This window comes from Larus michahellis, chromosome 4 (assembly GCF_964199755.1).
Source record: "Larus michahellis chromosome 4, bLarMic1.1, whole genome shotgun sequence".
Classification (NCBI taxonomy): Eukaryota; Metazoa; Chordata; class Aves; order Charadriiformes; family Laridae; genus Larus; species Larus michahellis.
Window position 1 is genome coordinate 81,514,618 of NC_133899.1, and position 25,134 is coordinate 81,539,751.

The 25,134-nt window shown below is 38.0% G+C and overlaps 1 protein-coding gene across 1 annotated transcript in view; it reads right to left on the bottom strand.

The window, feature by feature from the left end:
- The window catches only part of DENND5A (DENN domain containing 5A), a 68,202-nt gene that overhangs the window by 26,124 nt on the left and 16,944 nt on the right, over positions 1-25,134 (bottom strand). Inside the window, exons 2-8 of the mRNA XM_074586825.1 lie at positions 21,580-21,651; positions 20,876-20,985; positions 19,523-20,183; positions 12,630-12,817; positions 3,196-3,513; positions 983-1,198; positions 3-91 (exon numbers count right to left, since the gene is read on the bottom strand). Of these exons, the coding sequence (XP_074442926.1) occupies positions 3-91; positions 983-1,198; positions 3,196-3,513; positions 12,630-12,817; positions 19,523-20,183; positions 20,876-20,985; positions 21,580-21,651 (1,654 nt within the window). The remainder of the gene's footprint in view (positions 1-2; positions 92-982; positions 1,199-3,195; positions 3,514-12,629; positions 12,818-19,522; positions 20,184-20,875; positions 20,986-21,579; positions 21,652-25,134) is intronic.

Genomic DNA, 25,134 nt, shown 5'->3' on the forward strand with positions numbered 1-25,134 from the left:
TATTGTCAATAAAAGATGCAAACATTTGGGTCTCCAGGAATCTTGAGAGGAAAGGCAAATAAGGTTCAGGCTGGTCCGACAAGAACGATGCCTAACAGAGAAGAGGAGATAAGAGCGTTTGAGAGTCTGCAGAGAGAGATACATCCACCAAAAGCACCATTTTTTCTAATCAAGGATGTATTGGAGTGGTTTAGTGCCACTTAAAGCCTCGTTTTATTACACACACCAATTCTATCTCTGAAACAGGCGGTCTGTATCTTCAGTTTCATGACCATCACACCTACTATATAGCACAATAATTATTAAACTGTGATTTGCTAGAATTTCCTTAATTTTCTAAAAATTTCAACAGAATCCCAGCAAAACACAACGACAGTACCACACAGGTGGATATTATGTACTTCTGGCTGGGCTCAAAGCTTATGAAGTTGATGACAATCTTCTCATATGATTTGACGGAATCAGATTAGCGTTTTAGCAGGCAGTGCTGCAACATAATCTTCACCCACGTGAACTATCCTGCTGACAAATATCTGATCTCCGGTAAAGAAGACAGGAGTAAAATCTGAAGAACTGCATCTTGTGTTTCCCTAGAAAAGAGCTAGGGATACATCTAGTACACATGTACGTAAGTATCGTGTGGGGTCACGGCTTTATCTATTAACATATTCAGCAATTGTGGTTAAAAAAAAATAATTACTTTCACTAGTAATATTTAACTTTAATGCAGAGGTTAGCCATAAAATGAGGCTAAGCTGTTTTTCTACAGTATCCTTAAAAGAGTATCTTTATCTAAGTGTGTGTATGTATATATTTTTCCACATGATATACAAGATGTGACTTTTTTTGGGAACACTGAAATTTAAGCAAAAAATTTCAATTTTGACAGTACTGTTTTCCGTTTTATGTCCCAATAAACAAAGTCTTAGGTTTGAATACTGTTTTACTTTTCATATTAACATATCTTCTTATTACAACTTACTTTATCAAAGTTTTGCATCTGTTCCCTGTTTGTAAACCAAGATTCCTTGTCCTGACTGGGTTGAATGACAAATACTTCATAATCTGCAAACATTTGTGTAAAGCGGTTGGCAAAAACTTCACGGATTTGAATGTTCAGCTGGTAAATCTTGAATTCTTCTTCATCACACTGAATTTTAAGATCCTTTTTGCTACTGGTCTCTTCTCGCACCTCCAACTGAGAAAGTAAGCAAATACACACAAAAAATTTGCGTTGTTGATTTGTCAGATATTCTAGGTATACAAGACCTTAATCTGCCATTCAGCTGCTACTCCTCAAGTCAACATTTCAATAAAATAAAAAAAAACTTACAGTTTCAAGCACTGTAATAAAACAGCATCATCAAAAAATCTACAAAGAAACTTATCTATAAAAGTTTAATTTCAATAATAAACTATAACCTACTTTAGTACTGGTTGCACGGGATATGCATTAGATTTAAAAGGGATAGATAACAACCATATACAAGCCCACATATGCCATATACTTAATTTACTTTCTTTTACCCTTTAATCACCTACTTCTGTCCGGTGTAATACAAGTCCAGGTTTCATACTGTTACAGTTCAATACATACCAGCTTTCAAATGAAGACAGAAAGGCACAGTAAAAAGAAGCTGGGCATATCTAGTAGCCAGTTTCCTTTAACCTAAGTCTTTAGCAACATAATGTACAATTCATCACTACACAGCCCAGAGCAATCTTTAATGAAATAAAATGCATTTTCAGTTAATGCGTGGGCTAAGATTTATGAAAACAGCAATACAAGATCCAGATATTAGCTCTGACGGGAATTGGGTATCTAGAAAAAAAGTATCAAAGCCACAAGCATTCATGCACCAGTTTGAATACACATTTGCTACCCCTACCTTTGTTAATTACTATGAGAGACTGCCACACATAATTAGACATAATATCTAGAGCTTACAACATCTGCACAATGATGCAGTTGCTGCAGCTGTCCCACACTTCTTAAAGCGCCTTGGTTGCAGCAGTCCAAGGTTGGCTATGAAGAGCATCCTACAGCCATGCTCTCTGATGGAGAAAGCTCTGCTCTTCAGCCATTTCTTCTAACTGCAGCCCATAAGTAGCACTTGGCACCTATACATTCTCCATTAATTCTGTATTTGGTATTAAGCAGTTTTTTAAATTATTTAACCATTGAGAAAGTTTTGACAGTTATAACCTATACACTCCTATCATCACAAAAAAGGCTAGTAAAATGGGACTAACTACTATGGAAGAGAGAACAGCCTAGATAAGGCATAGGTGTGCAAAAACTTACAAGAAACTGAGATTAAAAAAAAAAAGACAGACCTGTACTACTGCCATCACTTTCCAATCCATGCAGCAAAAGAACAAAAGCTCCTTACCAGTATTCCCCTGAACAAGAAAACAATGCAAAAGAAAAACCCAAAAAGAGGAACAGAGCTGATTCACAATTTCTACCTCTGTCTGGCCCAACCTGTAGCCAAAATTACAGTCACACAGGTAGGAATCGGAGTCAGCAATGAAAAGCTGGCCAAGATAATTTAATCATGAAAGAAATAAAACCTTTGCTGAGAAAATCGTTCCATTTCACAAAGGCTAAAAAAACTCACAATACCTCTTCTGTACTTTTTTTTTTCCCAATTCTGATCGCCCAAAAAAATGCAATCAGGGACACCATGAGCTGTACACATTCACTTGCTGGGAATAAGACACTAGTGCACTTTACAACATCAGCCAGGAAAAAAGAAAAAAAAAAAAAAAAATCACAGTATCCCTACAGCAAGCATATATATACAAGCAAAATTATACATATTCTATACACAATGAGAAAGATACCTATAGAAACCAAGAAAGGATTCCAACTTCAGAAATACCTGGATATCAGTTTTAGCCATGTAAGTCACAAGAAAGTGGTGTAAGTTTAGAATAAATCTTAAAACCAAGAATAAACAAGGCAAGGTGTATTTTTAGACACATTATCTGGGCAAAGAAACAGGGGATAGTCAAAGGTTTCCCTAGATGTTGTGGGGTTAAATCTCACCCCCCAAGACTTGCCCTTGCCTCTACAGATGTTCACATAAAGTTATTTCTAGTGAAGACAGACAAACAAGAGTCTTTGGACCGTTACTTCAGACCACCTGCTAGTGCATGTCGAGAGAGAGTGCAGCTAATTTCATAGCTTACCTTTTCTAGGCTCACACCTGTTCTTTTAACAAGTGCTTGGAGTCTTGCAATAGTCTCATTTTCCTTTAGCAGCTCATAGGAATTCAAAGGTGATCCCGCTATGTTCCCATTTCTTTTATCAGAAACCAGGTCACATGCTCTGAGGCTCTTCATCTTGGAGGCACTTTCACTGCAGTGAAGGTTTCCCTCAGGCGGAATTCCAAAAGCCATTAGTATCTCTGAAATTTCCTGAATGAATTCAAGTTTATTTGGGAACTGGGGTAGGTCTTCTGGCAGCTCGATGAAATGGTTGTCTACATCCACAAAGCACAGGTTAGCCTGGGATTTAATTTAGAACAGGATACCATTACAATGCCATTAAGCACAAGGGTCATGTTTTATTCATCTTTGGGTTTTGGGTTTACTAAAAGATTCAAATACGTTTGCATTTGTTTGGTTATTTTGCAAAAAAGACTTGCCCCAACCACAACTGAAATGATTGGTTGGCTTTGAAGAGAGCAGCACAAGGCCTACATTTCCAGGTCTTTCAAGGTGGTAACTAAGAAGACGACGCTAAAGTTCTTTACTAGGTACGAAAAAGATTGTGGCATATATTAGGTACAGATGTGTGCCTTTTTTCCGTAAACATACAGCTAGATTTTAACTACAAGATACTTGCCACACTATTTTATACACATGTATAAATAAGCAGGTGAGTGCCTCTTGCTCAGATTATCAGTCCACTCCTCTAAGAGATTTGACAAATACTATTCTAAAAGGTGTACTGATATTGCAGAAGCTGCAATAAAGTTACCTTCTCTTTTTTGTAAGCAACTTGAGAACTAAGGCAGTTCCTTGAAGGAGTTTAGAAGTTTGCTTCCAAGGGGGAAAATGAATCAAACTAGTTTCAATTCTGTTTTCCTATTCCAATCTCTATGTCATTTACCATCAAGAAAGACCAAGGGGGGGGAAAAAAAAAAAAGAAAGAAATAAAAACCACCTATGTGGCTTCCACAGCAACATCAAAAGAAGCTTTACATCTTTCAACGATTTACCTCACCCTATATTTGGTGTGTGAGGGTTTCCCCTTTTGGCTTCGACATTGCAAAATCTGTAACAAATAGTTTCCTAACATTACATAACTACACACCTCACAGCAAGAACCCCATTCATGTGTGAAATCTGCTTGGAAAGTTAAGTATACAGAAGAAATGTTGCTTTTCTGTGGAAGCATTTCATTTTTTCTTCACTGCAGAATTAATATGGACTGTCACTTAGCCTTCCCTATAAAAAAAATCCCTTCACCCAGATTATGGGGTACCTTCAACCAAGCTTCAGCACGTCATTCTAAGAGGCACACCAAAACTCAGGTTTCACTACACCTTTGCAACAAAAATACAGATCAAGTCATGAGAGCTAACATATCTCCAGTTATTTCTTATGATTCAGTAAGTGCAGGACAGAAGCACTCTCACAATGTAATAGGAAAGAAAGAATTGGAAGAGATTAACCTCACACCGAATGAACAATGGATGATCCCAGAAATCACAGCAATGAACACAAACAGTGAAGCATCAGTAAGGACAAAGTAGTTCTGGTAGGATTTTGGTGTGGGACTGATCACAGACTAAGGATAAGCTGTGCCTGACAAGACCCCTTCATTTAAGTAAACTAGTGTGAGAACTTACATTTAATACTTGTGACAGATTTAGCTCTCTTGGCTTTTCTACAGAACAGAGTTAGGTGTCAATTCTTCTTAAAACACAAATACCTGCTGTGTTTGATTTCTTGAACTTCAACATCAGAATTAAAAAAAAAATATATTAATTCTTAAAGCAGAACTCCACTGGGCATATTACACTAGATTTGCACAGAACTTTTCATGAAAGAGTCCAATTTATGCTCTGCTACAATGTTACCCACAGTTACAATGGTAAGTAGAAGAATTCCAGTTCTCCGTTTCTTGATGTTTTAGCATTTTAATATTGGCATTTATTTCTTATGCTCAAAGGAATGCATATAAAACAGTTTAGTAGTTCTTGTATAGATACTTTACTGTAAATTAAATCACAAATTGAATTAGATGTTGCAAAAGAATCCAAGGTCAATAAATAGAACTAAGACCTTGATTCTGAAACAGCTTCTGGTGCATCCTAGAAAAAGTTTTTCTTTTTTCAATAGGAGAGGCGTCCTTGTTCAGATTTCCCTAGTATCAACATTGCTCAAACGCAGCAGGTATTGCGTATGCCTACCCAGCAAGGCAGCTCCAGCGGTCGGGCAGGGATGGACACAGAGTGCATCTGCTTCCTGGTCAAACAAACATTCAGCACAAAGGGACAGTATGTACACAATAACTCTCATGTTTCAAGTAAGCACCTGAATTTAGGAACTTCAAGACCCCCACTATACACATGGTTCTGTGATGATTAGAAGTCAGCTAATATTTATCAGGAAGATTGCAAGCACTTCAAGACGAGAGACATAAAGCTTTGAAACTAGGCACAATGCCTGCCAATCAGTGCTGAGGGAAGAACAAAAAACATTTAGTTCTTCATAAGCTGTCTGAGAAATGTCAAGACAGATTCATTAAGAAACTCTTCAAGCAGTTTAATTGCATTTCTTCCTTTTTAAATTCTCTTTAATTTATACCATTCAGCTTTCCCTCTTTTTTGGGCTATCCCACCTTAGCACAGATTCTGCAGAAAACATCACTCTTGGTTAAGCTTAGCTGTACCTAAGAAGTGCTTGGCCAAAACGTAACCAAACATTAAACTTAACAATGTAGAGATTCTAGTCTTCACACTGAAAATAAACTCCTTGCCAATGAAGAAAAAGCCAAGTTTAATGCTTGCTAAAATTACTTATAATTATTATATAGGCTCATCTGGCTAATTCTTCCAACAGTTAAATATCCTTTCTGGAGAGCTTCTCTTAAAGAGCAATACACATAGTTTAAACACTATAAGCCACTAATGATGATTGCTTATCATGCAACCTACTATTACATTTCTTAGAATTCACCCTATACGGAAGCATTAAAAAAAAAAAAATGTTAGTGTGCAGCAATACTGCAAGGAGTGTAAAAAGTATTTTTGGGGACACTCTACACTAATTCAGTGCCTGGTTAATAACCCGTAAGTTAAAGGACTACCCAGAGCAGCATAAGCAAAGAAGATTCAGTAGGTGGCTTTAGCCTCTCTTAACTTAGGGAGACTGAGGTCATCCTCAAGAACTGCATAAGCACTTCCGAAAAGGCTATGTTCCCCGGGGAACAGAAATGGCAAAGACACCGTACTTCACAAGCCCTTCAAGAGGTAACAAAACAACATTTTCCTGTAAAAATTAAATCCCAAGTTTTAGTTATTTTGTTTCTGGAGGCAACAGAGTTGAGTGAGCTGTGAATAGCTGACAACTCTGTATGTAAGCCTCTACGGATACACTGATCATCATTTTACACGCACAAAATTAAAATTATATAAAGACAAGATGGCAGCTTGTGTAAGTAGGGGTACAACTGAAAGAGCATCCTTAAGTTAGTCGCTTGGTATTGCGGGTCTCTAGAACAGTCACTCTTTTATTTGTTGCCAAGGTATCAGTTTTCTGACCAAAAGAAAACCTCAAACAGTTACGCACCACTTTAATAGCACATTGTTACAAGAAAGGACACATAACATCATCACACAATAAAATTATTCTCCTGAGATGCTACACTAAGGAACAAGGGTGTCAACATCCTAATTTAAAAAAATTGTCATTCCCATAAACTTTTATCATCACAAATAATGGGGTGTCCAGGTGAAAGTCTTACAAACCTTAGAAATCTGGATGCAAGTCAGTCAATATTCATGCATCTGATGCCAAAGCCTGGTCCCCTGAGGTCAACAGCACAACTTTCCATTGGCTCAGTGAGGCCTGGACTACACCCACCAACTCCAAACCCAGAGGACAACTGCAATTCTTTAGTTTGACCTCGAGTACAACAAGGGCTAAACCCCTACGCTTATCTAGCAATATCTGCATCAAGCCTGTATCCTTCCTCTCAGCTCTGCTCAAAAACATAGAAGGAAATGATCTAGGTTCTGTCAAAAAGATGTCTAAGGAGGAACTAATATTGACTAATAATGAGTAAGGTCCCTATGCCACTGACATCCTAAAGAGAAAATACGCTTTATTTGACACATTAATACATAATTATATGGTATGCAAACAGACGCCTACAACAATATAGAACAGTCAGTTCTGATGGCACAATCACCACTACTTGAATTCTCTGTGCAGCACAGGAGCTCAAACTATAGGTTACATACGGGTTTTCACATCCCCTCCTAGACAGTCAGATTGAAACATGGTTCTGAGTTAAGGATCCTGCTTGAATACAGCCTTGAAAAACTAAAACCCATTCATCTACAGCATGTATCACCTCTGTGCATCAGGTCCCAACCTCACAAATAACCACCCACTTCACTTAACGCACAGAAAACACGGACATGCAAATTTATACACACACGGTATGGTGCGTGTATACAGTTTACGGTGGTCTTAAACTCTTAACGGATGCTCCTGTGCCATTCCTGTAAGCAAACGGTGAACTTCTGCATTTATTCTCAGCACTACTATTCTTCATGTCAACCCAGAATTTACGACTGAGAATAACTTACAGCTGCAGCTTTCAGAAACATGAATTTAACTCCTCAAGTGGCTGTTTAACACTGAAGTACAGGAAAACATAAAACTGAAGTCTGTCAATAAGTTTGCAGTATTATCAAGGATCTATCACACCAGCAGAAAGCCTGAAAATGCATACAAAGTAGTGATTATCTTTCAAAAGCAATTATCTTGGTCGGTCTGGTCTAAATGTGTCAGCATCAAGACGAAAAAAGGCTTTTCAAGAGACCTTATTTTCTAAAACAACATACAAAATTAAAAACCCAGAAAATTCACTAAGATTTAGTATTGAATAACACCTTTTTAATGGTGGAAATAAAAATACCAGGAATACATATCTGTCTTATATTAGCAGAGAACTCGATCTTAGCTTTTAAAATCTTTCAACTTTTCTGAAAGAAAAAGCTATTGCCCAAGACCCTTGGGATCACTCCATTAAAAACAATCTTTTGTTTGATTTAACCAGCACTGGAAGACTCAGTGTTGCTTATTTTCACTCAAAATAATTTAAATTTCCACCATTCTCCTGCATTACAGCGAGATGCACATGCAAATCCAGAAACATGAAATGGCCCAGATTAACTTGCTTGTTAAAAATATACTACTGTAGCACTGCAAACGTTTCTTTAAAAGGAAATTCAAAGACACATCAAAAAAAACAATCTTACTTTAGTACTTGCTGGATTTATGTTCTGCAAGAAAGCTAGTTTAACCACTTTTTTGATCAATTTTACTGATAAACAAACCACAGTTCTGCCAGCAACATCTGAAACAGCTACATGCTCATCCCTTCCCCTTTGATTTCTGCAGCACCTTATTCTAGCACCGCTTCCCCAATGCCCCCCTCCTTCTCTTTGGGTTCCTTACAAGCCTCTGAAGCAGCGATCAGTGAAACCACAAGAACACTCATGCATACAGAAAGAGCCCTTAGCAAAGCAGCAATACATATAAGAACAAGCTTAACTTTTAAGTGCACTATATCACTGACATGTACAAGAAACTCAACCCTACAGCAAGCCTCAAGTCTTTTCTACAATTTTACTGGGCCACAGAGAGTCAGGTCTTCAAGGCATTGGTGAACTTCAATGAATTCTCCATCAGGTACTGTCTTCTGATGCACCCAAGCGATAGTCTAAACTTGAATTTTGTACTTATGCAGTTACTTTGCTGAAGATTTTAATCATCATCTGACAAAGCACCAACTTCCAGAACACAGCTGGGTTTCCATGCTCCCATGGTATAGCATTCCCTTAAAGCACCAGATGTGACAAAATATGGGAGATTGCCACCGCAAGCAAACCAAAACAAGCCTTATGGCACATATGTGCAAGACTTAAACCAAACCAGACCGAGTTAAGACAGACAGTATTTTCACATATATTGGCCCAAAATGCTTTGAGCAAGACAAATCAGTCTTTTAAAAATTTCATTGTAAAACCACAACCAAGAAGTCTACAGCAACACTGAGGCATCCATGCTACGCTAGATAGCAATATTATATTATTCCACAATGCCCTTCAACTGAGAAGCACTAACAAGCTCACTTCTCCAGCCCTTGTCTAAATTATATATTGCTTTCTTTAACAGCAGCTGTCCCATGCATCCATGTATATAGGCTAGCAACACAGATGCAATTTATGCAGTTTCAAGACAAAAAAAAAATTAGGTTTTTTTTCAGAAGTCAAAATAAATTAGAATGTAGAAAGGCTCTTTATATACCCTTTGTGATAAGTGAGGAAAATTCTGACACTTACTATATCTATAAATCAGGAGCCCAGAGGCACAACTCAGAAATTACATTGCTCATGTAACCCTGATGACTTCGTAAAGGATCATATACATTCCGAACTTTAGAGATAAGCAATGTTAAATATTAATATCCCTTTTGTTACTGATGATAAATTTGTCTTTACTGCAGTACAAATAATAGAATCCATATGCCCTCTTCTACTGTTCTACAAGACATTTTATGCATGTTCCTTGTCAGTTTCCATGTCAGGAATTAAGTGTAGAGCTTCTTTGGCTCTTTAAGTGAAGGGTATCTGAAAGCCTAATCATAAAGCAAAGTATTTTGGAGATTAATCTGTAATCTGCAGTTCTAAATATAATAAAGCTGAGTGATTATATTATTAATATCAGAAATACTGATACTGACCAATAGTTTCACTTACACCAGCGTGTGCTTTGAATTTTGCTTTACATTTTAAAATGCTACATTTACTTCTTGTTGCAACGGCAGCTGCAGGGTGGGGGGGGGGGGGCTGTTGGGTGGAGTTTTTATTGGAAGTAAACCATTCTTCAATGAAAATCTCAACAATGGTGAGCTCCTGTTCTTCCCAGTCTACTTTGCCTCTCAGGTAAGCAAATCCATTGGTATAGGATATTTTCCTAGTCATCTTTGAAGTCTCCAGCACATGTTGAAGTCCTTTCTATGCCATAGCAACATTCACAGCCTGCAGTACTGAGGACTCCAACAGTTCACAAGAAACCTTACTCAGCAGTGACTACCAAGAGGATTTCTCAGACTAAGACATACTCATTGTGTACAAACCTTAAGGAGCTCACTCTTCAAATAAGAGAGAGAAAAGCTGAAGCTTCGGAAGGACAAGTTGAAGTCCTGCAGTAACTTCCATCACATGGGCACGTTGCCGCTGATATCTCAGTCCTGTGTGTCCTCCCCTCCCTGCCCTCCCAGACAATTCTGATCTCTCTAAGATACTATCAAAAATCTAACACTCCACCTTCATAAAAGGCTGGTTTTAAAACAAAAAGTAAATTGACGTGCCAGATTATTTTTTTAACATCTAAAAATAGATCAACTACCTTACTTTAAACCTCCAAGGTAAGGTGATAAAGCTCTTCAAAACCATTTACATTTTAAATAATTGAAATATCTTTTTGAAACTAAAACATGTTTATTTAGTTGGGAGTATTACAGTGACTTCAAAAGGAGACTCTTTTCAAAAGGAGGGCAGTCTTTTAGAAGCTTATTATAATAATGAAAACATCCATGGCGCATATTGACATGCATATCTACACATGCATTTCACTTCACCAGTTATGCTCTCTAAAATGTATACTAATCATATTAATTAGGCCTGTCAGTACATCCAAAATTTTGTAAATATGTAGTAAACAGAAGCAATAGACTGTTTTCATGGCAAGAACATACATTACTCTGTTATTAATTACGCCAGCGGAAAAAAAAAAAAAGAGAGGGAAAAAAGAAAGAAAGCAAGACATTAAATACTTTAGTTTTCACAGAAAAAAAATAACAGTTTGAAGAGAAATTTTCCTTTGAACTTGCCAGGAAAAACAAATGAAAACTATCAGCATATGGATTTGAGAAAAAGAGCAATGTTGGCATGGTGACCAGACTGGAGGTTCACAAAAATATCTTGTCTTTAATTTCACACAGCTTTTTAAGAAGTTTTTTTTGTGTCAAGCTATGTTGCAGCACTGCCTGATAATGAAAATAAAAAACACCACCACAAAACCCTCTGCCTGCTATACTTCTACTTTCCCAGTAATGTAAATGATACTAAAAGAAAACGGACAAACATGGCAAAAATGGCAGAAATTAGAGAATCCTACCAGTGCCTGTAAATAGGGTGTTTCCCATGGTTTACCTAGTCCCACCCCTGCAAAGTTACACCTACAAAGTAAGCAGACTCTAGCAGGGGCCAGAGCTGTTGTTCCACAGCTAATAACTCTACGAGCACTCGCTTTCCACAGGGCTACCTGATCGAGGTGTCCAGCTTCTTGACAACAGCCAGACCACATTGTAACACCCAGCATTTTCTACATACAAGAGTAAATAAACCATTCAATGGCACTCGATGAGAGCGGTCATTCAGATGACGTATGGAACTGCTGCACAAGCCAGCGAGGCGCCTGACATACTTCCCATGGGTGGTTACTGGCTCCTGCAGACATTTCCTTTACTAACTCAGGTAGTGTTCAACTGCTCTTGGTCCCCTGATCCTCACAACCAGCTCTTAAACTCTCTCTTGGCACATCTCTAAAAAGAGTATTTGTGAAGTGCATGGTGGGATAAGTAAATAAAAGCAACCTTTACGCAGTGTGAACATAGTCCCAGCCCCGTGTATGTGTTGCAGGTCCCTTACAGACCATTTGCTTCTCCTTTATACAGTGGCTGGTGTTAACAGAGACTCACTACAAGGTGGGACTTCTGAGCGCTATCCCAATTAGCACTAGTTTGCTTAAGTAGATGCTGACGTTTTGCTGCCGACTGAAGCATGCATTCTAGAAAAAAAATTTTTAAATAGTTTTGGTGCAGAGACCTGACAGGCTGAGTCCATGTAAGCCAACCCCAAATCAGAAATGCAGTGCAGGGGAACCCAGGAACCAGCCCAAGCACAGCACAGTGCTGAAGCCAGTCCAGCTTTTGTCACTTGGTACCACGCAGAAGCAGCTGTATGGTCTTTTGGCCACAGCTGGTGAATTCACATTGCACTTCCTTGCATTTCCTACACTACAAGGCTAAGCTTTCCATCACCAAAGTGTTCTTTCTGTAACCCCACTGCATCAATACCTGTAAAATTACAGTATAATTTTATCAGAGCATACAATTTCCAAAGGAGGGGTCTACTTACCTATTTCACCAGATTCTCTCCAGCATGTCAAGAAAATAAAGTAAGAGCTATCCCAAACTAGAGCCAGCGAGAACTTCAAATGGCTGTTACAGTTAGTACTAGTGTTTTGGCTCATTTCTCACTTCCCTTATAGTCATGTACAATATTTAATCAATCGAGACAAGCTCCTCTCACCTCTTGAGGAAGTTCCAGCTTAGACCTGTCATCCAGCCCATTAGAGTGCAAGCCCATGAGGTAAGGGACAGGAGCATCTAGAAAATGAAGGAGGGATGCTGGAAGGATAGGAACATACACATGCTGCCACTGAAATGGAAACATTAGTGCTGTGATGGTCTCTGCTACCGTCATCAGTCTCTGATAATCTGAAAAAGATCAAGAAACAAAAAAATATATTTCTTTCACAAACATTTTTAAGTAAATGCATCTAAGTTAAAGAAATGAGAGCTTGCTTTAAAAGAGAAACCACAAAACCCAGTACTAGCTGAGCAGCATCTTAATGAAAGCCCAGACTTGTACACCCAAGCACATTTTGCTGAAACAACAAAGAGAGCTCAACGCAAAGTAGGTCATTCTACAAGTCATATGGAAATGAGCAAACTGAGTCTTAGCATCCATTAAGTCACTCTCTGCTACCTATACCAGGGTTACCAGGAGCTCCAGTTTGAGTACGGAAGCAGTATTGTAATCAGCTAAGGAACACATCGGAAATCATTTCTTTTCTCTGTGCTTATGCCTTTCCATGGAAGCCTTGGATGAAACCCAAGGCATCTGGTATCTCTCAGACAAACATTTTTTATAAGAGTGTTTAAATGTCTATAAAGCATGCTGTATAGTAGCCAACTCAACAGTGCGACTGAAATAACTGTGTAGAAAATAAAAAGGATCAGCTTTGTTTATCCTTTACAATGTATGACTGAAGTCTCAGTTCAATGTAAAACCACCTCATCTCCTCCTAGAATTTAACTGCAGTGCTAAATGCACCTATGCAACATGCATTCCAAAAAAATATTTTTATTCCACAGCCAGTGCATAGACTAGTTAACAGTGCAGTATGCTGGGCCAAAAGCTCGCCCTCCTCTTTTATACTACAGAATCATCCTTAATGGTTTTTGATATCTATGCACTGTAAAGGAGGTGGCAACAACCACATGAACTCGGAACATGTGGTCTAATACAACTGCTGAAACATTCAGAATGCTTCAAGTTGCCAGGCTGGAAAGAGTATAAAAAAAGTCCACAAGACTACAACAAATCCTACCTTCGGTCAAGCTATAATGAGCAAGCAACAATATCCAATTCCAGCCAGGAAAGCTGGGGGCAGTAGGAGGAAGGGAAAAAAAATCAGTATCCTTCATATGTGTGTTGGAGTGTGGGGTATGCATGTCTTCTCTGCATGTTCATGCACGTCTGCATGTTCATAAAACTGCAGACACTGTGAAATTGGAAGAGACACCTGAACGCGTAGGTTCAGGTGCTGAGGTTTCTGAAGCTGTTGCACACTGCCACTGAAAACTGCAAAAATAACATTTGTTCTAAACAAGCACTCTGGAGAAAAATTAAGCTTAACTTCTAAGGTTATGGCTTTAATTCTATCCTTTAACTATCCTCCACTCAGACTTCAGATAGCAGAAGACAATGGGCCAAGAAACTCAGTTCCTGGCATTCACAATTAATTTTGTGTGAACTCAAAGTTGCCGACTCTGGGGTCTGCAAAGAGCCCTACAACCCAAGAGGAACTCAGCAAAAGTTTTGCTAACATCAGCCATAATTCTGCAATCTAGGCTTTTGCTTTTTCTTTTCAGACCAAGCTCTGCTGGTGAAAAAGGTTCCTACACAAAGCTACTTGTCACTGCCTCACAGTAGATCTACTGTGATTGAAGGAGCCTTCAATCAAAACAAGCAGGAATAGCTTAAACAGTTTAAAGTTTTTGCCAAAAGCTTACTTGGACTGAAACACATCAGGGAAGAATCAATGAACATCACCAGCAGCACCCCCCTAGTCTGCCTGGACACCAGTTTCTGCCTACACAATTACTTACTGGTTTGCAGCTTTAATCACAGCCTGACTGCAAAGAAGTGATGAATTAATGATAAGCTTTGGGAAGAATAATCCATTCCATACCCTATTTTCTTCAGCTTTAAAAGGAACTTTAAATGTAGCCACAGATATACAAACATTCCAGCTGGTTGGTATTCAGCTTGTTTATTTGAAAGAACAAGTCTCAGAATAGAAACAGTGTTTTCCTACTACACAAAACCCCCCTGTCTGATCCTGCTGGCTAATTTAAATACAACTTCTCTCTCTGTCATTAAGCTAACTTTAGTATTGGCCTTTCAAATTAATTACAAAGTAACATCAATAATTCAGAATTCCTATCCACTCAGCAGCTACCTCCTGCAACCGAGTTATCTGCAAATGCAGCTCTCTGGTCCTGGACATCTACATGGCTTAAGCCATTCCCAACTATTTGGCCAGCTTGCAAGCAGCAACGACTACATTCTGCAGGCTTCATGCGCATCAGGAGCTGCTGGCAAGAGGCAAGGACAAAGGAAAGAAGCCTGCAAATATATGAAAACATTTAAGTTATTTTGGTTGAAGTTATACCTATCCTGAGAGGGTATGGAGTTTTTCTTCTGCTTTAAAAAAGAAGAAAGCAGTATGCTTCTAGTACCAAAGCATTGCCTGAGATTTAAAAATAACAACAATAATTACAAAAATTTTAAAAGAGGGAAGTAGCATTTCAAGTGGTCTTGCTCTTGTTTTTGAAGCCAGAATATGCTTATTCTGGTGCAAATGACACCAGAGTTTTTTGGCCTTGTATTGTACAAGAGCACTGGCAGGGGAAAAAATGGCATATCATTAGTGTGCTATTAGTTTGATAAGTATTTAACTCTCACTGTGCAAGGAAAACAAAATCCACTACTTTTTAACATGGCCATTTAAGAACACAGAAAAAGGCTGATTTGTTCTTCTAACCAATTACTGTAGGTAATATACATTATCCCTTAAAGTACATATGAGAAGTTATTTGCACTAGTATCTATCTGTATCTAGTATATGTAGAAATTTTTGTTGATTTGTAAAAAGCACGTAAATCCAGGAAAAAAAAAAGAATTGAGGGGTCCTGGGTCTGGAAAAAGAGGAGCAGGATGGGAAGATGGTGGCAGCTGTAATAACCATTATTCCACCCCTCCATTCTCATACTCTACCAGAGAGAAGTCTATCAAGTCCCTATAGAAATTCTCTGACTTGGTCAAATTTAAAACTGTTACGTGGTCACATTCTGGAGTATTTTTTCCTTCTAATCTTTCTACTTTATGTATCCCAATGAAATACTGTTGTATTTGTCAAGTAATTTCCATTCCACATGCAAGTCCCATATTGCTGCTTTAAGGCAGAGAGTTGCCCATACAGTGGAGGACCATTACTACAGACGAGTTTGGAGATCTTCAGAGTGTATATGGATAAACGAAAAAGATGAGCTACTTGCCAGGATCAAGCTTCTCTTTAAACTGAAGTAGAGCAGCAGGGGAAAAAATTATATAGGTCATCCCTATAGACAGGTAGCATGCAATGCAGTTGAGCCTCTGAAATAAGACATTGCCTGGAGAATTCCCTTTAGGCACGCCTGTTCGTAGCAGGAAGCATGGTGGTAAAAGAAACACTTTTCAACAAATTTTTCTGAGCACACGTATTCAGTATGCCAAACTCCTAAGAGAAAACATACATTTCTTTAATTGGGCCTTCTACTTCAAAAAACCTGTAACTGCAGTAAGAGAGAATTGTGGTTAGTAGAAGCAGTGGGTCAAAGTACTTCCTATTTGTGTTCACTTCTGTGTCTGACAGGCTGATTAAAGATGCCTGCAGCAAGTTTCCTAAATCACTGGAGGCATAAAAAGAAAGCGTCCTATGTAAAGGATTAGAGTTGGACAACACGGGACTAACACTGCGAAGAAATAAAACTAATACTTTAAATCTCCAGAGTGAACATAATTTTAAGCAAATGAAAGAAAGACAGAGAAGTGATTCAAAAGCAAAACAAAGTAGAAAAAAACCCTTTATTTGTACTTAAAAATGGCAGCAGACAGCAAACACACAGAAAATAAAAACTGCTCCATAGTCTGTGGCAGTGGTGCATTATATTTCTCCTTTTATTGTTTTTAGCTGTTCAGAAAATCTCCTCCAAGCAGATTTCACAGCTGTCTTAGCTCAGTGAACACTTTTCAGAGAGCTCTAGGTGCTGCATGGAGATAAGGAGTAAGTCTATTTCACAGATACAAGGGCAACATAAATTGCAGGAATGCAAAGCAGCACCACTGAAGGCCTCCTTCAGCACCACTGACTCTTTGCCAGAGTTCCTCGGCGCTGGCTCGGCACTAGCAGCAGCTTCAGATTCTTCACTGCCTTAAAAGCACCCGCACTCCTCTAACACCTTCCCAAATGGGAGACAACTCTCGCAAGAGGACAGTCGAATCAAGGAAATCATTCCCTACATTTGGCTTACACTGATCAAAACCACACAGGCTGTGCCAATACAGTGGGACAAAAGAAGAATTGCCAGAAGCATAAAGTCAGAAACATGGCAAAGGAATCTTAAAGCAAAATACATTCACTGCCAGCTGAAGTTACTCCTATTCCAAGGACTGGCTGAAACTTAAGATGCTAAATAATTTGTTTCAAAAAGGACTGCATCTGGCAGCGAAGTCCTCCAAGACTTTTGGGGGTTTGGTTTATTTTTTTTTTTTTATAAGTAAGTCTTAAAGCAAACCCACTGATTCTGACGTGCACTGTTCTAACTCTAAATCCACCCAACGAGTACCTTGATCTCATCTGACCTAGAAGAACAAGAAACAATCCCAACCACCTCAGCCATCACAGGTTTGAGCACCAAGAGATCTAACAAACCCAAAGGACATTAAAAATTTTTAAGATTTATATTCTGAAGGACAACGTAGACCTCACATTACTGCACATGCAAGAATGTGAGCAAGCCCTCACTATTACTAAGGCTGCACTGTCACAACTAGTTCCATCAGAACTGAGGGCCAGAAGTCAGCAAACAAATAACTAAAATTCTTTTTCTACTGAAAGAAGACTTTTCAGCCAGAAACTATAGGTCAGAACTTGATAGAGGGAGACAAGACACTTCCATAACATGCAACACAGCCCAACTCGGTCAAAGCTCACAGTGAGGCAGGGGAACTGTGGTCAAAAACGGTCATAAAGATCCAGGCCCACAGGCCTTCTGCTGCATGGATCCCTTTGAATTCCATATGTCTGTGCATGCAAACAAGAAACTCAAGTGTTCCAGAGCTATTTTAAGCTTCTTTAATTAGCCACTGATCAGACACTTGGAAAGTACCCAAGAAAAAAGCTAAACCTATTAATATGACTTGGAAAGAGAACCCACAAGACTGGTCCAGAAGTGAGCTGAGTTCCAGCCCAGGAGAAAAGAGTACTTATAACACGATGGCCTGAAAAGAGACCACGAAGCACTGTTCCGATATGGCAACGCACACATTGTTTTTCCTGTGGTGCTTCCAACTGGCCAGGCACTTGCCCTTCTGCCACAAGAGGTCTCAAGCACAACTACAGGCCAACTGGACTGCATTCTTCTTCAGGTGGAAGAGCTGATGGTTGAATCTTCCACGTAACACAGATATCCACATAAACAAACTCTCCCTAACTCAAAAACATATAAGTGCCTAATCCATTTCTGGAGAAACCACAAAAGAAGTTTGTCTGCTAGGAAATTATTTCTAGATTTTCTGTGAATAAGCAGCAAAGCAATTTGGTTTTTAAGTCCAAGAGAGTAACCACTATGAGAGAGTACAGCAAATTTTTTTGGTTGTGTTTAAATTACTGTATGTTTTTTCTCTGATAGTTAACAGCATTTATACAATGCAACAACTGTAACATATCACTCGGCTGCTCTTACACACTTTTAATCACCTTGACTAACCGTACAAAATCTATCTTCGGCTTTAGTCTACTCACACTTCTCAACACACAAACATCTGTATTTCAGGCTTGGAGAATGTTGCTAATAACTGCAGGATATATTTTACAAATAGTTACCATTTGTATTCTACATATTTCAGTGACAGCTCAATGGAATAAAAATATCAAAAACTGATTTCAGTAATACCCTGCATTATCCCTAGATTTGTCTTGGGGTCTTCCAGGCTTCTTTACCATTACTACAAACCAGTGCTAAAAATGCATTCTGTCTACTTTAAACCACACCATTATGGATGGGTGGGTCTGGACTAATGTTAGCCAGCTCAAGACGACTAAAAGTAGAAAAATTATCTTTTGGCATAACTCCACATACTCTGTGTTAGAGTATCAGGCTGCAGAGTAAGAAACCCAGTATTCACAAATTTTAACACAGAAAATAGATACCAAATTACTTATTAATTGATAAACAGATGCTACTTCAGCTTAGTTGCTGCCTATCCTCTTCAAAGCAAGCTTCATCTACATGATTTCAGCAATAACTGTTTCAAGGCCTCGACAGAGATGCGGGATTTAAATTCAGTCACATAAAACTTTTTTCCAAGTAATTTTACTTCAGAGTAACAACTTACATGTGACTTTGGTTAGTTAAAGAGAAAATTGTATTTGCACCAGTAATTCTTCTTCAGAACCATATATAATTAACTATGTAGCTTCTCAAAATACACGGATCGTTTGGCAGAATAGAAGGGAATTCAGCTAAGCAGCTAGAGAGGAACATGGGAGACAGCATACTACTCTATCCAACAGCACAACGTTTCCAGAGACAACAATAAAGAGGACAGTCAGTCCATGAATAGAGCAGATTATGTCAAAGCCCAAAGTTTTTTTAGGTGTCTAAAACCAGAGCCAATGCAATGCTCTCTTTACAACTTCAGTTCTTTTATTTACATTAAAACCTGCACATAGATCAGCCTGGCTGCATTAGCATGCTAATGCCACTTTAAAGCAGCTATTCTGTTGTCTGTGTGTTTTTTAACATTCAAGAAATGAAAAGACCTTGTGCCAGTACAACTACAAGATAAGAAAACAAAAACCAAGTACTCACGCTGTGAATAAAGCAGTATCTGAAATTCCAAGAGGGCACAGGTAAACAGTTGAACCACATTTTCTACTCCAAGCAATTCAAAAACTTCTTTAACTGGAAAATCAAACAACGGTAGTTCACTGGTGCTTGGCCTCTGGCAGATAATTGGTCCATAAACACCTGAAAATTTTAATGACCTTCCTGCTGGAGGAAGAGGAACCTCATAGAGAATATTGTAGATGTAGCTTTCTAAAGGTAGAGGTGGCGGCTGAGGTGAAGTCACTGCTTGGTGAAGTTGTTCTAGTACTTTCTTACAGGCTTTCATGAAAGACATCGGAGTAATCAGACAAATGCACTTTGAGACATAGAGTGTGTCTCTGCTGATGTCATAGGAGTTAAAACGCTGTAGCTTTGAAACAGAAGTGCCATTGCAGTCTCCAGTGCTGCTGCAGCTATCTTTGTCATTTGTGGGTGGAGTATGAAGAATGTCATATTCAGCATTGTGCATATGATACAACGTCTGCATTGCACTGCAGATCTGTTTGCTAGTAACTTCCTCAAAAAACGTGAGAGAAAATCCAAATGTCCGTGAGCCATCTTCACGAGTAATAATAAAAGAGTGGAACTGAGGTTCTCTGGAATCTGCTTGTGTCTTGAAAGCAAGCCCTTTAGGCATACACAGCTATAAAAAAGGAGGGAGGGGAGATAATATCAATTAAAACACACTTTTCTCTCCCTCTGCCTCCAGAAGCATTGGTGAAAATAGGATTTAGAATCCACAGACTGCCATCACATTTCACTTTAAATTCTGCTAAGTGTTACATCTCTGTACAATACAGAAACAGGAAAACTAAAGTAACAGATTAAAAGGGCTGCATGCAGTTTCTGTTGAAACACATAAGCATTTTGCTACCAACTTCAACAGGAACAAAATAAGAGAATTTAAACTCAGATAAACAAAAGTATTTTGGTCACTAACACCAGAAACCTGACAGAGAAAAGTACTTTGTTTTATCTAAATAAAGAAACCACACCACATTCCATTGAACAGAAAAATCATGCAAAGAAGATTCATTAATTGAAGGCTAATTTATTTCTCTACCAATTCCCTAGAATGTAATAAAAAAGTTGCAAAGGAACAAATAAAACTCTCCTAGGGAATTATCATTTCTAAGTTTTAACTTAATTTCCTTTAAAAATATCCAATTAAATGAAAGGTTCTTTTGAGCCTGCACAATTTAGAGTAATTCATTATTATTTCTAATCCATAATAGACTTCACAATTTTTTTGTCAAAAAACCCCACAGATTAATGCCTTCAATTGTTAAGGTTGTTTTTAAGACAAAAACCTAAAGCCATTAAAGTGATACTGACCATTCCCACTGCATCCTGGTCAAAAGGGTTCCATTCAACATTCTCAGGATAACGAGCAAGAACTTTGGATTTAAATGTGCGTCTTAACGGCGTCTGTTCAAAGTTTTCCCCTGCAGGTGAAAGAAAAATACCGAAGTAAGTATTTCATTCTCTTTCTAAGCTCAAACAAGGCCAAAAAGCAGAACATCAGCAGGAAGATGTGAGGATAAGTGAATTAAGCACACACTCCTCTTAAGAGAAACAGAAAATACAAGACAGTTAGTTAGCATAAAATCAGACTGCAGATATTAGCAAGGATTAGCATTGTAACATTTCTATGTTGTTAAGTATCTGTGCTTTTCCTTCAGTGCCACTGTCTTAAGATCGTGGTCATGCCAGCAATTCTCTAAGCTTCTCTTCAGATATTTCAGATTCTTATTAAAGCATAGCTAAAGCTTCAATTTCAGTGGAATTTTGTTACTGAAGAAAAGCACAAATAGACAAGATGCAAAGATGATGCAAGTTTAAGATAGACATACAAGTGGCATCACTTAATTTCTTCTGCAAGACTTAGGAAAAAAGGGTATCCACCATCTATTACAAGAAGTTAGCTGTGAAGAGATTCTAGAATGTTAAAAGATCAAGAACCACATAAATGCCCAGGGAGATAGGGTATCAGATGAACAAAAAATGGTGCTTTTTTTTCCCCACACTTTTTCCTTTACCTTCTGTTGCACTTGAAATGAAACAGCTGGCACCATCTCGGGTTTTAGAGGCCTGTATATACTGGCATAAAGCTATATAACAAATAAAAACAACACTGCATTATCCATTTCATACTGTCGACTAATAGCGTAGCTAACACATACCAGTAAAAAACATACAAGTATTTTCTACAGAATTAACATGCATAATATATAGTCTACTCTCCTAACATGCTTTTTATATGTATACAATTTCATACAAATTTCTCATTTCACTTACACATTCCTTGAAGATTATATCAGTATGTAACAGAAGCTCTTAGTTCCTGCATACACAACCAGAATGCTGACGCAGCACTAGAAATCAAGTTTCTTGTTAAATGAAAATTTTACATGTTAAACTATAAAATACCTGCAAAGAGCAGACAATGAAATTAACCCCAATGATAAGACCACCTCAAGGCCTTTAGAACTATATGAATTTAACAGGCACGGTCCAGCTTTTCACAGACGCTATCCATGCACTAGACTGGCTGATATATTCTTGTTTATAAGCTCTCAAATGTCCTCTAGAGTAATGATTGTTCATTATGATAGCACAGAGCTTTCTGCAGTAAATCTTCTGAATGTGTGTAGTTGCATGAAAAAAAAAAGCGCACACAACTGTGTATCTTAAAATAAGCTTAGCTATCTTACTAGAATGCAATTAGCTAAATGAGCATGCAGCTGTTGACAGCTGCACTAACAATCAGGCACAATTGCATGAAATCATATGCTTTAAATAAATCAAACTAGTTCAGCAACACCTGCAAAAGAGAAAACACAGTTCAACTCCTCACTTGTTTTCTTACTTGCAGCAATTACACGGCAATAGAAATTGATTTCAGAATTGGCTGGGTTTGTTCTGCACTTTTACAGTAATATTTAAAGTTCAATTTCTAAGCCAACTTCAAATCTTTAATTTGTACAACATTTACTTCCACAAGTAGCAATACACAGAGACAATTTTAACACTGCCTATAGACAATAAAGAACCTAACAAACACATTACACCAAACAAAACTTCATTTCCATGGAATGCTTAAAAAGTCCTTTGACAGTTGAGAAGTCATGTAACTCCGGATTTTGTTTAAACTAAGTCTTAAATATTACCTCAAACAGGGAACTTACCCTGAATCAGGACCTAGGACAGGTCTCAACACCGAAAATACTTGCATCTATTTTGCTAATCCCCTGGGTTTTAGCACTGAAATTAAAGGAGGGATTGTTTGTCTGAAAAAACAACAGCTCAGCTGATTTTCAAACCAACAAAACCACTCAGCTACATTATTTATGACTTTGTTCAATAATACCATTGTTAAGAGAGAAAAAAAAAATGTGTATTTGGGAAAATCTGAAACGCGTATAGAGAGGAATAGTTATGTAAAAACAGAACACAACTTAACTGAAACATAAACTTCTTGGGAAAGAGCAGAATCAATGACAGAAACATAACAGCATTTCCACAAAGGCTAAAAACAATCTTAAAAGATGAAAACAAGCATTTAAAGAAGCTTCCCATCTCCCAGAAAGAAAAATGGACATAATGTCACATCTCTATTTACTGACACAAATATACACTTAAGTAAAGAGAGTTCTCTATAAAAGAGGTTTTAAAAATAAGTCAGGAGATGTAACACACCTACTATTTTCTATATTTACATCTGTGCAAATGATGTAATGTCAACTTTTAGATAATTGAGGAAAAATCTCAGACGTTTACTAAGCTGTTCTGTTCCTGTTTTTTTTTCTTCCACATACCTGTATGGGAGAAAATATCTGAAGGCCAAATTTTCTCCTGAAGTTGGAAACCATACATCACAATCACTGGGTTCACCTATGTGCAAGGTCATGCATATTTGGGAAATAAAAGAAAATCTGTGACTTGGAGATGATTTTTGTGTCATCTGTGACTTTTTGATGATTAATATTGCAAAATACATGATGCTGCTCTTCCCTTCTGATTAAAAAAAAAAAAAAGTACACTAAACCAACCTGATGGATGCTTATATATTTTAAGAAGCCTTGCCCCATCTGCTCTCAAGAGACATCTCCAACACACACTTAAATTTTTTAGACCTGAAGTCTGTCTATAATTTAATGAAAGTATTGAAATTTATTTAAAGTCCTGATCCAGACAGAAACATAAGGCAACACTTACATGCCCTCCTATAATTCCATCAAACAATTCAGCTGTTGCACAGATACTGCTCTTGCCAGGGTGCCTCCATATTACACTTCTCTCCTAGAGCCATACTGCTCTGACAGCTTATTTGTTGTGTTGACTTCCGCCTGAGTGTGATGCTCATTTTCTCTTTCACAGCACCACAGTCTTCCATCTTTAGCTATCTCTTGCAAGAACCTTTATGGTTGTAATACAGCAAACCACTGAACCTTCAGATCGCACAATGCTGACTTCCAAAGATACTGGCAGAGCAGGGAATCTCAAGAGACAGCTCACCAACACTGGCCAACCTGTTTTCTTGCCGTTACAACTAATGAGAACCTGAGCACCAGCGAGTCCATCGCCTAGGCTCCCCCCTACACTTCTGTCACTAAGCAGCTCGTAGTTGTCCCTAGACAGCCATCAACAGACAGGGGGGAGGGAAAATAATCCACAAACAATATTTGCTTATACCCAGAATCAAAAAGCAATTAACCCTAAACTTCTAAATTTATGATCAGTTAGAAGCCTCAAACACAAACACCCTGCTCCAGCAAAATACCAATTGCAGCATATCTCCAGCAGCCAAAAATAACTCACAGTTTCAAGATCTGCCTCTGCATAAATTAAACATCTGATTAATTCAGTACTAATTGAAATGGTTTTTACAAAACACTGAAGACAAAAACAGGTTTAACAAATGCAGGAGACAAAACCATCAGCAAAATGGACAAAAATGAAGACATAAGAGAAGATAAACTGATAAAAATGTGATGTATCCCACAAGTTTCAGAGGATAAGTTCTCAAACTTAATGACTATCAAAGAACTGCTATCAGGAGATCATGTTTTTCATAAGGTTCCTCTCCTCTAGCAGAAGTGATGGCTAGAAAGTACTCTCCTTAGATCTGAGTAAAAATAAAGAGGTCTTCAAACATGAAGCTATAAATAGTTCTCTAAAAATAAGCTTCTTTCTTTTGTGCAAGTTCCATGTAAAAGGGACTTCTATTTATTTTTTTTTAAATGGAACACGGTGTCACCCACTGAAGACTAAGGAGGCCTTTCAAACACACTTGATGGTCCTCACATACACAATACCACTCAGCTGTTTGTCATTGCATAAGAAAAGCTCTTCAAAAATGAAGATGCCCCACAAGACTACAAACTTGGAACTAATTTGGATTTAAAGCAGAAACAGTAATCAAATATCTAAAACTGTAAGATTATTTGTCAGGAACTGTCATACAACATAAAATCCATAAACATACAAAATTCCAGGAAAAAAAAAAAGGAATACTTCAGGAAGTTTCAGGCCAACATGCTTCTCAACATCAAACCTTCAAAACAACAAGAATCCCATTGTATTTTGTAACA